General features: G+C 44.3%; 2 protein-coding genes and 1 long non-coding RNA gene across 5 annotated transcripts in view; 1 reads left to right on the plus strand and 2 right to left on the minus strand.

Moving 5' to 3' along the window:
• The window catches only part of LOC116036354 (zinc finger protein 454-like), a 20,348-nt gene continuing 4,761 nt past the window's right edge, over positions 1-15,587 (minus strand). The window contains exons 2-3 of one of the 3 annotated variants that reach the window (XM_036003660.1): positions 4,605-4,734; positions 1-1,136 (exon numbers count right to left, since the gene is read on the minus strand). In XM_036003660.1, coding sequence (XP_035859553.1) covers positions 79-1,136; positions 4,605-4,734 — 1,188 coding nt within the window. In that variant the 3' untranslated portion in view covers positions 1-78. Of the gene's footprint in view, positions 1,137-4,604; positions 5,140-15,587 lie in introns of those variants that run through there. The other 2 variants (XM_031279882.2, XM_031279883.2) reach the window with 2 other exon arrangements.
• Positions 10,264-15,587, plus strand: part of LOC118495517 — a 26,830-nt gene continuing 21,506 nt past the window's right edge. The window contains exon 1 of the long non-coding RNA XR_004897963.1: positions 10,264-10,526. This is a non-coding gene — a long non-coding RNA (uncharacterized LOC118495517). The remainder of the gene's footprint in view (positions 10,527-15,587) is intronic.
• LOC116036341 (endothelial zinc finger protein induced by tumor necrosis factor alpha-like) overlaps positions 12,685-15,587 on the minus strand; it is a 22,466-nt gene continuing 19,563 nt past the window's right edge. Inside the window, exon 3 of the mRNA XM_031279869.2 lies at positions 12,685-13,788. Within this exon, the coding sequence (XP_031135729.2) occupies positions 12,854-13,788 (935 nt within the window). The 3' untranslated portion in view covers positions 12,685-12,853. The remainder of the gene's footprint in view (positions 13,789-15,587) is intronic.

The raw sequence follows: 15,587 nt of genomic DNA on the forward strand, positions 1-15,587 counted from the left end.
AAAAGAGACTTCAGATACAGTATTAGGGGACCACTAAGGCCTGTATAAAAGCATCCAAAAAGCCATGTCATAGGACCTTTAATTCTGCTGGAAAAGAATTGGCTGAGCAACTGTTTCTGCAAAGTGGACCGTAAAGTGTCGTCTCAGACCACTAGGGTCTGCAAATCTCTTATCACAAACTGAACAAGCGTATAACTTCTCCCCCGTGTGGACAAGCAAGTGCCGTTTCAGATGTTGCTTTAGTGCGAATCTTTTATCACAAAGTGAACAGTTAAATTGTTTCTCCCCTGTGTGGACAATCAGGTGCCGTTTCAGAGAGCTACGTTCTCCAAATCTTTTTTCACAAAAGAAACAACTGAATGTTTTCTCACCTGTGTGGATGACCAGGTGTTGCCGGAGATGTGCCTTTCGAGCGAAGCCTTTACCACAAATTGAACAAATAAATGGTTTCTCGCCTGTGTGGACGGACATGTGTCGTCTCAGATTTCTGGAGTCTGCGAATGTTTTACTGCAAATTGAACAACTGAATGATTTCCTCCCTGTGTGGGTTGTCGTGTGTTGACCCAAAGTGTGACTGAATCCAAAGATATTTCCGCCAAAGCTTCCAGCACATTCAGAGGAGCTAACTGATGTGTTTCCAGTATTACATTCTACATCGCTTACAGCTACTTCATTGTTTTGCAGAGGGTTTAAACCTGACTGAGGTTCCCTAGTCTCCCAGTCTGTACTGTTATTAGTCTCAGATTCAGAGGAGTCTGAAGTCTTGTCATGAGTAGCTGGTTGTAAAGGACTATCTGGATCTGAGTTCCTGGCTGGTTCTGGTCCTCCCCAGTCCTCTCCATCAGCTCCTGTTCTCTCTGCCTCTCTGTTCTCCTCAGTTTGGCTTCCATGAAGCTGTGAGGACTGAGCTTTCTCTTCATCATCTTCTTCACTCTTCACAGGGACAGAAGTGAACGGGAACTTGATATCAGCCTCCTCCAGCCCTTGAAGCTGCTCTCCCTCCTGACTGGTCCAGAGTTCCTCCTGTTCCTCTTTAATGTGTGGGGGGGGCTCTGGGTCCTCCTGGTCCAGACTGGAGCTCCACTCCTGCTGCTCAGGGGGAACCTCTGCTTTAACCACCGACAGCTGCTGGACGTCTGAGGAGAAGAATATTACAAAGAGCATCAGGCAGGAAATCATGGCAGATGAATGGGTCAAACACCCAGGAAACTGGGGTTTGCATCTCATTAAAAGGAACCTAATTTTACATTTAGCTGACTTATTATGTTCACAGTTTAGTTAGGTTTAGGCTACAAAAACTGGGTACAAATAGCATCTCCCTCAATCAAATGCCTACTATGAAGGTGACTCTTGACACCCTGTGGCAGCTTGTGGCATTACTTCCTCGGCGGATGTAATTAAATAAAATGAATGAAAAACAAAAAAATAGAGCTTTACAAAACTAATGATACGGATTGACGGCACCTGACCTGTCATGCACCATGCACACACTAATCTCCTGTGGGGGTTTTCCTGGAGATTTGCCGTCAAATTGCCACCTGTACACCTCAGCTCGGGCATGTCCTCCGTTGGTGCCGATCCCAGCAGCAGCGGCAGCAAAAACTGTCCTGTCCTGTTAGTGGTGTCCTGAGTAGGCCGGCACGATTAATCGTTATAAAATCGCAATCTCGATTCACCCCTGTTCGCGATATAATTTTTTAAATGTCTTTGATTTTTTTGGGGGGGCATTTGAAGACACGAAAGGCAAGCAGTTAAAGAGTGTGCTAAGATATCATTCTGTTTTTGATCCTGTACTTAAATCGGCAATTGACAAACTCCATTTCTCTAGAGACTGAAGCTGCAGCTGCAGCATGTTGATTAACATGTTTTAATTATGTAAAGACATGTTCAAGGAGTTCAGATAGAGTCTGTATCAGGGCCATGTTTAGTTCAGTGTGTTATATGTCACTGTTTTTGGTAGCCTACTGTATTTAAATGGCCAGTATGCCCTTTATTTTCTCTATTCATTGAAGCCTCTATGTGTACAGGCTTGTGGTGATGTGCAATAGGTGCCAAAACAAATCTATGTTTAGCACCGCCAATTTGTTTTGTTTTGTTATAGTTCCTGTGTGCAATAAACATTACACTTCGTGAGAAAAAAATCATGGCAGAGAATCGTGATATCAACTCTAAGCTAAAAAAATCGTGATTCATATTTTTCCCCGAATCGTGCAGGCCTAGACCTGAGGAGTGTCGTGGGACAGTCAGACACTGTCCTGTGACTCCCATGACTGTCCTGTGACTCCCATGACTGTCCTGTGACTCCCAGACACTGTCCTGTGACTCCCAGACACTGTCCTGTGACTCCCATGACTGTCCTGTGACTCCCAGACATTGTCCTGTGACTCCCATGACTGTCCTGTGACTCCCATGACTGTCCTGTGACTCCCATGACTGTCCTGTGACTCCCATGACTGTCCTGTGACTCCCAGACACTGTCCTGTGACTCCCATGACTGTCCTGTGACTCCCATGACTGTCCTGTGACTCCCAGACACTGTCCTGTGACTCCCAGACACTGTCCTGTGACTCCCATGACTGTCCTGTGACTCCCAGACACTGTCCTGTGACTCCCATGACTGTCCTGTGACTCCCATGACTGTCCTGTGACTCCCAGACACTGTCCTGTGACTCCCATGACTGTCCTGTGACTCCCATGACTGTCCTGTGACTCCCATGACTGTCCTGTGACTCCCAGACACTGTCCTGTGACTCCCATGACTGTCCTGTGACTCCCATGACTGTCCTGTGACTCCCATGACTGTCCTGTGACTCCCAGACACTGTCCTGTGACTCCCATGACTGTCCTGTGACTCCCATGACTGTCCTGTGACTCCCATGACTGTCCTGTGACTCCCATGACTGTCCTGTGACTCCCAGACACTGTCCTGTGACTCCCATGACTGTCCTGTGACTCCCATGACTGTCCTGTGACTCCCATGACTGTCCTGTGACTCCCAGACACTGTCCTGTGACTCCCATGACTGTCCTGTGACTCCCATGACTGTCCTGTGACTCCCAGACACTGTCCTGTGACTCCCATGACTGTCCTGTGACTCCCATGACTGTCCTGTGACTCCCATGACTGTCCTGTGACTCCCATGACTGTCCTGTGACTCCCAGACACTGTCCTGTGACTCCCAGACACTGTCCTGTGACTCCCATGACTGTCCTGTGACTCCCATGACTGTCCTGTGACTCCCATGACTGTCCTGTGACTCCCAGACACTGTCCTGTGACTCCCATGACTGTAGTGTACATGACAGTGTCTGGGTGTCACAGGACAGTGTCTGACTGTCCCGGGACACTCCTCAGGACACTACTAACAGGACAGGACAGTTTTTGCTGCCACTGATTCTCGCAGAACGAGGGGACATTCTTAAAAGCTTACCGTGGTTTAATGTACCTAAACAACGATCAATGATCACCAAATTTCCCTCTCATATCGCTCCTCATAACCACTGGAAACTGTCCAAAAATCCAACCCAAAGTCCAATTATTATGGCCGTTATCTGACTCATATTGCAACTCATAACGTTCATAAAAAGGACTTTGGGTTTGGGTTTTTTTGACAGTTTTCAGTGGTTATGAGGAGCAATATGAGAGAGGAATTTGGTAATCATTGATCGTTGTTTAAGTACATTAAACCACATTAATCTTTTTCATGTTAAGCGTTTTAGAAGAATGTCCCCAGAACGAGTGCCGCTCGGAGGAACTCGGCCTCGCTGAGAAACAGGGGCCCCGAAAGTTGACCCATATCGGTCTGATGTCAGTATAACTTTTTTTTAATTTTTTTTTTTTATAAAGAGCTTTATTAAAGTTTTACAGGTTACAAAGTATAGGCTACATTAAACATACATTAGGCTATGTGTCACAACAATCAAAAATGAACAATACAACAATTACAAAGTTTAACTAACAAGATGTGCAAATTGAGTAAAGTGACCAGTGCAAAGATCATTAATTACCGTACCATAATGCAACATTTTAAAATGATTAGAAACATAAATTCGGTCAATACTGGTCTTTGTCTTGTGGTCAAAGAGGGTGAATTGGACCCCGACAGGATAAATATCGCGACACACATCTATTAATTTGACCGATCTCGATGGGTCACAGATTTCGGTGTAACACCGGCACAGGTCGCCGGGGGGGGTCGGTTTATGCCGCTGCACCACCTTTTCTATCTCGGCGCTATTGAATGATTCAGGATCTTGTCGAAATTATGACCGACAAAGACTAGATCTACTCAGAGAATTGCGAGAAATTGGTTTGGAAGAAGTATCTCTGAAGAGTATTTTAGAAGTAGGATCAAGTGGGAGGGGAAAACGTTGTTTGTTTAAATTTTTAATAGACACTGGACTGTATAACAGGATATAATGCACTGCGGTGCTAGTTCCATAGATGGCAGCAATGCAACTTTTTGGATGCCGGCTGCCGTAAAATCCCAAAGAAGAAGAAGAAGAAGAATGATTCAGGAGACAGAAGCTCTGAAAGTTGACCCATATCTGTCTGATGTCAGTATAACCAGAGTGTGAACAGAGAGAAGAAGTAAAGGTAACAAACCTGCTCTGTGTAACCGAAGCTGAGGGTTTAAAACAGCGTCCAGCAGTTTCTGTTGTCGCTCGTTCTTCTCTTTTGAACGACAAAGTTCCTCCTCGTACTCTGCTATCGTTCCTTCAAACAGCCCAAATATCTCTTCAGCAGCCGCAGTTAGTCGCTGCTCCACCAACGCTCTCAGCATTTGGACTTTAGACATTTTTCACGCAATGACAGAAACTTTTCCTCCGAACAAACTCCGTCAAAAACACAGTTTGCTCTCCTATGACCAAATGGCCAAATTCTGTCTCCGTGTATTTCCAGCTACGCTAGCTCCAGTTAGCATTCTAGGCTAACGGAGATGCGCCTGAAGTAAAACTTCGTGGATATGTACACAAAGTCGATTTGAACAAGTTTATCCAAACATACGGGCTCCGGTGGTTCACTCCGGTTGTATCTGATGAGCTACGTGACGGACAGAGAAGGACTCACGCGAGGGAAACGGTTAACAACAACAAGGAATTGCATTGCTCAAGTAGCCACGGTAAATGCAACTGTTTCCGGTAGCGCCTTTTCAAAATAAAAGCTCATCTTCTTCTCATGGCTTTCCGGCAGACTAGATGCCTTGCGGCACATTGCTGCATCTCACAGGTCAGTTTAGGTAATATTTCCAGGTATCGTTATTTTTTTTAGAAGGGTAATCCTGTCGCAGGTATAAAATCCACGATGCTTCCACCCAGGTAACAATTTTTGGTTCTTTAGGTTTCACTATCTCAAATTGCTGCTCAGGGGGATTAAGTAAGTGTTTCAATGCAGTGGTGTAATATACGTGATACTTAAAAATGCCCAATGACACACAACAATAGGCTACTTTGCTTTGTAATTTTGGTATATTTTGAAATGTCATCTGTGTTTTTCTTCTTCACATAGGCCAAATAAAGGGATTTCCCTCACAAACTGGGGCATAATAGTGTGTCAGAATGCAGGAAATGAAATCATTAATGCTCAAAACTTCCCTGGGCATGACATATGTGATTAAACTTCTGCATTCTCATCTGACGCATCCCACTCCTCTGTTATGGTGTGGTGGCCATTTCAGTAGATTTACTCACTAACATTGTTGTGGAAACACAATAAGCATGGAAACTACATGCACACTTCCTGCATTACTGCATTACTTCAAATACTAAGTTACTCCTCTAGTAAACTAGTATTCACATGAAATAAAACAATAAAATATTGAGACCATTCAGCAAAGGACGCTGGGATATAACCAATTCAACATTGGTTGCTATGGACTCGTCACTAGGCTTCCTCCACTTCGCCGTTTAAACAAAGTGGAATAAACCTAAGTCCAAATCTACACAAGACCCGCAATCAATTAGTAAGCTGACATCAAATGTGGCATTTAGGAAACCTTTATTGCAACCTTGACACGGTAAGATGTCCAGACTAGTGCAACAGTCATTTTCGTTTTTTGCGTCCTGCTGCTCCCATCGTCAGCCAGGAAATACTTTTTTTTTTACTAAAGCTGCAGTATATGAAATCAGATGTATTACCTACCACCATTTAGTTGTTTGTGTTATTTAAGATATTTATAAAATATCTGATCATGTCAGACGTAATTATTCCACTCATTTTTTAAACAATGCAATTATCCGTTTCAGCCACCAGGGGGCAGCTCCTCCTGCCCCCCAGCAAACTCATGGGTCAGACCCATCTGGTAGCGAAGGAGGGCCGAAACTAAAAGAGCTACATGGAAAAATATGCACCAACAAGCCACTTTGAAATGTTGCTGTTTCATGAATACAAAAGTTGGGTGACCCCCCCCCCCCCCCCGGACTGAAAAATGTTGGATGACCCTCCCCTCAACAAAGAATAAAAAGACATGACCCTCCCCTATTTTCCTATTTTCATAAACTAGAGAAATATGGTATCAGAGAGGGGTTGGATTGGACTGGGTGAGTAGCTACTTAAGAAACAGGCAACAATTTGTAGAAATTGGTGAACACAAATCTACATACGTAATAGCCGACGTATTGCACAACTAACATATTGTTAGTTGTGCAATACGTCGGCCAGGGGTCACCAACACGGTGCCCGCAGGCACCAGGTAGCCCCCAAGGACCACATGAGTAGCCCTCACATAGCCACACCACCGCCGCTCCGTGGATTGTTATTGTGATGATTATCACAGAAGCCTGTCTGAATACACTCACCGGACGGCAGCTAGCAGCTATCAGCTAGTAGGGCAAGCTAGCTACTAGGGATGGGCGATACCACACTTTTAGGATTCGATACCGATACTTTTTCTTGCATTTTCATCGGTATCGATACCGATACCGTTAATTTCTTATTGGCAATTTTTGTCAGTAAAAATATTATTACATTTAAGACAAATCACAAGACAAATACAGACTATTTATACAAAATGTATTATGGTCAATACATAATAAAATTAAAATTAAAATAAATAACACCTCCGGCTTCCGCATTAGTGCTGGAATGGCCTTGACTGTGTCGCCGTCGGCTGTGTCCTTCTATATACAGTCTATGGCTGTATCGCATGTTGACGCTCATTCGCTCGTCTCCTGTCACGTGACATGGGCCAGCTCAATACGCCGCCAGGTGCAGGGGTGTCCCGGCACATAGTAATTTAAGTAAGTAATCTAAAACAGCTGAAAGTGATGCATACATCCCCAATTATTATTTTTTAGTTTATATCGATATTTTTTTAAGGAAATCAATGCCAAATGAGTAGCGTGAGTATATCGATCTATCGATACCACAGCATCGATACGCCCATCCCTACTAGCTACCAGCAGGATCGAGACAGGGACCAGGGTAGGTGAATTTAAACAATGTCTGAGTTGAAAACGCATCTTGTTGACACGTAAGGGCCCTGTTCATGTGGCACAGACATATTAAATTGCATTTTGTGTCTGTTAAGAGGCACAAAGGCACTCTAAAACTTGCCCCGACCACTGCCGTTTTAGCTCAGTGGACGCTTGTAGTACGTAGCTGCAGCTACTCCGTGTTACCTGCACTGATTTGGGTCAGGGTGTTTTCTATCGAAAGTACTCGCGTAGCTATAGCGATCAAGATTAACGTAAAAATTGGCCGGAATTCTCCTTTAATAAACTAAACATGTCTGACTGTTGATGTGATCCTTATTCTCCAGTCTGGCTCTCAGTGAAGTTGAGTTTGACCCCCCCCCTGCCCTAGGGGGACACCTGCATCCATTTGAGAAACACTGCTCTGCTGGCTTGACCCCCGTGAGCAGACTCTAAAAAGCAGTGGCGAGCTCGGAGAACAAAGTGACACGAAGCAAGGGTTCAGTTCACAATGTTCTGAAGGTTTAATGAGACACACGAGCATATACATATTCTCTAACAATCGCTCCATTCATTTAGTTGAGGTTTAGTAAGATACAAAAGATAGAAAGGACAGAAGGAAGGATTGTCTCAAGGTTAGTCACACAAATAGGAAAACAGTGTTGCACTCTAGTACAAATATAATATTTACAACAGCAATACTGGATAAATCAAGATATATGTTTGACAGTAAATCACTGAATACTCTATAATACACTCATACTGCCATATCTAAGTCACTGTGTGGAAATCTGTGGAAACGCATAAAAAACCAACCCGACTGTCATTATGCAATTACAAATGAGAGCAATCAGAATCATCAATAACGTTGGATATCTGGAACAGACAAATCCATTATCCTTAAACCTACATTGTGTAATTTTTTTTAATTGATTCTTAGCAAAAAACCGTCTGTTCTTTTACAAATATGAGCTCATTCATGTGTAATTACTTCCACCAACTAATCAAAGTATTCTTGTAAGCGTAGAATCTGCCATTCAGAATCATTCAGAATATATACGAGCGAGTCGCTCGAATGACGGCCGCCATGTAGCGCCTCCATCTTTAAAATACATTAGCCTACCCGGCAATTTCCACTGGATGCGGAACGTCGACGGAGTCATTAGGTTTCCATTAAGGTCAGTGTGTGTATTTCCACTGACTGCAGAACGTCTGCGTCCCGACTCCGTCCCAGCTCCGGCAGTCCGCAGCCCTCCGGAGCAGATACCAGAGCTTCTATTTTTGACGGACGACGGAGAGCTCCGCAGCACTTCAGCACAATTCAGATAGTGCGGGACAGGAAGTCGAGCACAGAAACAAAATAAAACATCCGGTTACTTTTCAAAATAAAATCCAGCGTGCTCACGGCGGATCATATTTCCCTGCACTACACCTTGAAAACACAGCTCAGAGTAGTTCCCCCTCTACTCCTCTGGATGGAAACTAACGGTTGTTGGTTTTGTGGTTCTGTTTATAGAAACTACATCCTGTTGTATCGCACGAACATACGTGAACTCGCGAGATCTCGTGGTCGGCTGGCCGCAGCCGTTACGCAACAAATCCGGACCTGGTGGGTATTGACGGACGGCGGAGCACGCAGCCGTTCCTCAGCGGAGCCGGTCCGCAGACGTTCTGCATCCTGTGGAAATCCACGGTAAGAGGGACATACCTCCGCATTTCGCCCTCTTGCGCACCGTGACGAAAAAGAGAATTAAAACGGCAACGCGACAGGCAAAGCAACAAGACCAAAGTTAATATTGGAGTGGCTAGAACAGCTGCGTGTAAACGATGGAGATACTAAGATCATTTCGGGTTCGGCCACCGTAGGAGGAAGGGCTAGAAAGTAATGGCGCTTTTCCATTACATGGTACCTGCTCGACTCGCCTCGACTCTACTCGCCTTTTTTGGTTTTCCATTACGAAAAAAAGTCCCTGGTACCTGCTAACAGGTACTTCTTTTAGTACCTCCTCAGTCGAGGTTCCCAGCGAGCTGAGGCGAGCCGAAAAGGTGACGTGAAAGCGACAGACGGGGGTGTCCTGAACAAACCTGCTATTTTTAAACAGTTTAGCCACCTGTTTGTTTTTTTGCTGCCTCCAGCTTCTTCTGAAATAAATTGTGTCTTCTGGCAACAACACACCTTCCACGTTCTGTGTGTGTGTGTCGCGTTAGGTCACGGCAGTTTACTACGGCGCCGCTTGTTTACAGTTCTGAGGAGGCTCCAGTCCAGGCAGAGCTTTCGCCGCATCCTACGTACACACACACATGCTGGCTCGACGCACACACCAGCTGACAAATGTATACAACAGGCCACATATTACACAGGCTACGGTGAAAGCTCTGCGTGGAGCCTCCACAGAACTATAAAACAAGCTCAAGTGGCCTGATGTTATACTTGTGCGCTGGTGTGTGCGTCGAGCCGGCAAGACGACCAGCTACGCTGAGGCGGTACTAAAATCTGCAATGGAAAACGGACGCACAGTGTGTCGAGTCGAGGCGAGTAGAGTCGAGTCGAGCAGGTACCATGTAATGGAAAAACGCCGTAATATTCAGTTGGTTGTCATATACAATTTCACCGCTAGATGGGAGAAATTCTTACACAATGTAGCTTTAAAGTCACATTCTGAAGCTCATTGATCTGGGTAAATTTAGGACAGCACCTGGAAGTACAGCTGTAACAATTCCAAATTTTGCTGCACTGCATTGTCTCAGAAATAATTGCGATTAAAAATATAATTGTCTTTTAGTCAAATTTTAAAATATGTATTTAATAAATATGCCGCTAGCATAGCTTTAGCTCAACAGTCCGACCAATAATCACTTATAAAATTACAATTTGGCACATCTAAACAAAATCAACAATTACCATCAACTTAGCTAATGTTAGCTAATACGTTTTTATTTACAGATTAGAAAAATAAGAGCACAAATCCCCGGTAGCCTAATGTTAATGACTGACGGACATTTCCGCTACAGCGTCGTCATTTATGGTAACGTTAGTAATTTAACAAGACACCAAAGCAGATTAAGCTAAAAGGATCATTTTAGTTTCTGTATCACCTTAAAAATCAGACAAACAGTCTTTAGCTCACAAACCGAGAGGAGGTGAAACGAAGGGAGAAGGCAGAGACACAACAATGATAGCCTGGTTGACACCAGACCCTTCTCAGCTGTAACAGAGTGGGTCTGGGGAAGCTTCATTCACAGCCCATTTCCAAAGGGGCGTCACCAATGGACACCGCTCAAATGCCTCTGGGCGATATTGGATAGACCTTCAACCAATCAGACCAACGATCCGGGTGACGTAGCAGCGATTTCGGTAGCCGCCACGTTGAATGCAAACAAAAAGCTGCTCGCCGTCGCTGCGCTATCGTCATCGTGTAAAGCCCGCCTCAACGGTTGAGACTGGTGCCTCGATTTGGAAAAATTGGAAATGGGCTTGAATGGGCTCTTGGCCAGACGGACTTGCAGAGCAAATCTCAAATTTGCCGGAAGTTCGTCAGGGTTTTCCCAGGCTACAACAATGAGATATGACTTGTGTAAATAGTCTTGGTTGAGGCCTACACAGGTGTCCACCAATTAGCTAACGAACCCTCCCAAACTGCCAGCTCGCTCAAAAAAGCCAGAGAAGCCAACAGCAGGCAGAAAATGGAGGGGTCGTAACACCCCACCTCCATAAGAACGGGGTTCCTCTAAGAACCACGATAACAATCTACACCTCTATTTTTCTTTTTTATTAACACTACACCTTAAAGTTAGGTGCGAAGGCAAGTTGGCTAGATGGCCAATACATTACCCATAGTCCCATGTAAATACCACTCTGGTTACATCCTCCAATGCAGTCCACCGGTCTCCAAGATCCAGCAACCCTGGGTACCACTGGAGCAATTTAAGGCAATGAAAGACAGGGGAATAGGGGATAACTCAGAAAAAAAACAGTTGTGAACATGAAATTAAGGATCTAGAGGCACACGAGACAGCGCATATGACGAATATCCAAATTATATAGCTGCAAGAATGACGACCATCTCATCAATCTGTGGTTGGGATTCCGAAGAGACTTCAAGATAATGTTGAACCAAGTCTAGCCTTCAGTACTTCAATCCAGCTGGAAAACTATTGGCTCAGCAAACAGCTCCGTAGCTTCATTTATTTCTGCTGCCCTCACCAGCTAGGGCTGCAACGGATCACAATACTCTCATAAATCACAGCGCGTTCAAGCCGGAGAGCGGAGTTCCCTTTCCCGGGGAAAACAAAGGACTTTCACCCCGGAAAAGCGTGTTCCTTGGGAGTGTTTTAATCCACGGCACGATCTCTTTCCGTAACTTAACTAGTTATTTTGGTGCCTAAATTTAACTGTTAAAAGGAACACGGCGACTTATTGGGACTTTAGCTTATTCACCGTAACCCCCAGAGTCCAGACATACCCTTCTCATCTCCGTGCGTGTTGTAACTCTGTCTGACGCCCCCCACCGCTAGCCTAGCTTAGCACAGATCCTGGAGGTAACTGGCTCCAACTAGCCTACTGCTCTCAATAAGTGACAAAATAACACCAACATGTTCCTATTTACATGCGTGTACAAATAACAAGGTCACATGAGGCACAGCCATCTTCTAACCGTATACAAACTGGGAACTATATTCTCAGAAAGGCGAAGCATTGCTACTTCTGCTACTTGGGCGGAGTGATATGCTTTGCACCTGAGAAGCCCCGGACAGAGAATTTTTTCGCCTTCTGAGAATATAGTTCCCAGTTTATATACGGTTAGAAGATGTCTGGGTCTCATGTGACCTTGTTATTTGTACACACTGTGTGTACAAATCCCAACATGTAAATAGGAACATGTTGGCATTATTTTGTCAGTTATTGGGAGCAGTAGGCTAGATGGAACCAATTACCTTCCAGGATCTGTGCTAAGCTAGGCTAGCGGTGGAGCCGTTGGAAAGAGTTACAACACGCACGGCGATGAGAAGGGTATGTCTGGACTTATCTAACTCTGGGGGATACGGTGACTAAGACAAAGTCCCAATAAGTCGCCGTGTTCCTTTAACTGTCACCGCATAACGCTCACTTTTTGTCGCCTAATCTAAACCGTAATGTCTGCCAAAGCAGAGCTTTGAGAGCTGGCTTTGAGTTCTTCCGCTCCTCCAGTAGCCACGATCCTCTCTATAAACTGCTTTTAACATGCTCTGCATAGAAAATTGCGTTGCCTCTATGTTTTCACGGCAACCATCCATAGAGATGTATCAGCCTACTTTAATCAACAGGGACAGTAAAGAAAAAAAATTCACAGTATTATTATGGTTAAACTTTGCAATTAATCCGCGATTCACGTGCATTCTGAATTGTGACTGTTGGTCCATATGGATCAACTATGGTCCATTACACCACAATCTCCAACACGTTCAAACGCTGGAAGTAACTGGTTCTTCCCCCGTGTGGACAGTCAAATGTCTTTTCAGATTTCGGTTTTGTGTGAAACTCTTACCACAAAATGAACAATTAAATGGTTTCTCCCCGGTGTGGACAGTCAAGTGCTGTTTCAGATTTTGCTTTAGCGCAAAACTTTTACCACAAACTGAACAACTAAATGATTTGTCCCCGGTGTGGACAATCAAGTGTTTTTTCAGAGTTTCCTTTTGTGCAAAACTTTTACCACAAACTGAACAACTAAATGGTTTATCCCCTGTGTGGAGAGTCATGTGTTTTCTCAGATTTCCCTTTTGTGCAAATCTTTTATTACAAAATGGGCAACTAAATGGTTTCTCCCCTGTGTGGATTCTCATGTGTATAACCAAATTGCCTTTGCTACTGAAAACTAGTTCACACACTGGGCAGGTGAAACGTTTTTCTTCTGAATGAAGTATCATGTGACTTGTTAAGGATGACTTCAGAGGGTATCTTTTACCACAAAATGAGCAACAAAATGGTTTTACTTCTGTTTCAGAGGAGGAGTCTGCAGTCTTGTCATGAGTAGCTGGTTGTAAAGGACTATCTGGATCTGAGTTCCTGGCTGGTTCTGGTCCTCCACAGTCCTCTCCATCAGCTTCTGTTCTCTCTGCCTCTCTGTTCTCCTCAGTTTGGCTTCCATGAAGCTGTGAGGACTGAGCTTTCTCTTCATCATCTTCTTCACTCTTCACAGGGACAGAAGTTAACGGGAACTTGATATCAGCCTCCTCCAGCCCTTGAAGCTGCTCTCCCTCCTGACTGGTCCAGAGTTCCTCCTGTTCCTCTTTAATGTGTGGGGGGGGCTCTGGGTCCTCCTGGTCCAGACTGGAGCTCCACTCCTGCTGCTCAGGGGGAACCCAATCTTTATCCACCAACAGCTGCGGGACATCTGAGGAGAATAATCAAATACATGCACGTGTATTAAAAAAAAACCCTGTAATTTCATGTTGACAGGGTCTATTTACATAAAATATGGTATGTTTGTTAGGGATGCACCGAATCCAGATTCATGGGGTTCGGCCAAATACCGAATCCACTGGTTAAGATTCTGCCGAATCCGAAACCGAATACTGAATCCTACTCCATCCTCAGTCCATTAACACAGTAAACAGGAAGTAAACAACGTCCACAGCAGTGTATTTTTCATTTTATTTAATTTTAACTGTAAAAGTAGGTGGGTGCAGGGCTAGCAAAGCTGGTAATGGTTGTCTGGTTAACACCAGTTTTTAGCCGTGACTGTCCTTCCTTTGCTGTACCTGAAGTTGCTGCATTCTGGCTGCTGTCTGTAGATTCCTTCATGCACAACTCGTATTCTTTCAGATGTTTCATACCAGATGTTGTAACAGCGGTGATGTTGTGTATAGTTTAGGGTCCTCGCCACCACCAGACTAATCAGCATTGTAAATTGAACATGTAGCTGGACTTGAATGGTCTTCTTTTGACTGAAAGTACTGCCAAACTACACTTTTTCTGCTCACCAGTTCCATTTTCACTTTCTCACAGCCTACTGCATTGAACGCTCCACCTACGTAAACACCTTCCTGTAATCAACGGCGCCGTCATTACGTCAACCAGCGTAGCGCGTGTAGGGTTCAGTGGAGAAAAAAATTCTACGGTTCGGCAGAAACTGAACCTCATCAAAAAGCCCAATATTCGTCCAAAGCCAAATCCTGGATTCAGTGCATCCCTGATTTTCGTTGATGTTCTGCATTTTACACAGTAGTCCTAGAGATCTCTCAGTGTCTGCATGTCCACAGAAACACACAAGGATCACCTCCTAGTCCATCCCAGGAGGTCCACCTGAGCCGGTGAAGGCCCAGGAATGGTCCAGGTTGGATGGGAACCTGAACAAAGGTCTTGGAGTTGCTCAAGCAGGGACAGTAGAAAGGAAAAAGTACTCACTGACAGCAATCACCTACAGCTCGGACAAAGAACGCTTTGGCATTAGTGGAGAAGCAGCCAAACAGAAGGGAAAGGAAGATCAAAACAACAAAAGGCAAGAGATCAAAACCCTAAACAAGCGGTTTATAAAGGCCAGCTCTGAGGAAATCAAAGAACTAACAACCAGTAAGAAGGGCTGTGTCAAGGTTTCAGTGTTCTGCTTTGTATTTTGTTCTATTTCTGTTGCCTTGTTTGTATATTTCTGTATGTATTCTGTTTTGTATATTTCTGTTTACTTATTTCCCAGTTCATTGTGTAGGTTTCCGTTTACCCTGTGTATTGAGTTAGTTAGTTTTCATGTTTTCCTGTTCTTTGTATTAGGTTCTGTTTCCCTATATGTATACTTGTTTAAATTATGTCCCAGTGGATTGTTTCTGTACTGTGGGTTTTGTTTCCTTGTCATTGAGAGATTTTCGGTCTTGTTTTGTATTATGTCTGTTTCCTGTTTTATTGTGATTTTTTGTGTACCGTTACGGGGTTACGGAGAGAAAATGGAGGGCGGAAGAAGTCCAGAAAGCAGTGGGCAGGCTGCAACACCAGGAGGAGTTTTTTTGTGATTATTGCAGGACAAAAATTCTTTTATTTTATAATTATGCGGCACGTTTTCTTAAAAAATGCGATGGAATATGCGGGATATTTCTGCAATTTTATGCGATGAAATTGCGGGAACTTACAAAAACTGCGGTTTCATCGTGGCTTCATCGCGGGGTTTGCAGCTTTTTGATGACGTTCATGTCGCGTAATTACGTC

Source organism: Sander lucioperca, chromosome 7 (genome assembly GCF_008315115.2).
Source record: "Sander lucioperca isolate FBNREF2018 chromosome 7, SLUC_FBN_1.2, whole genome shotgun sequence".
NCBI classification, from domain to species: domain Eukaryota; kingdom Metazoa; phylum Chordata; class Actinopteri; order Perciformes; family Percidae; genus Sander; species Sander lucioperca.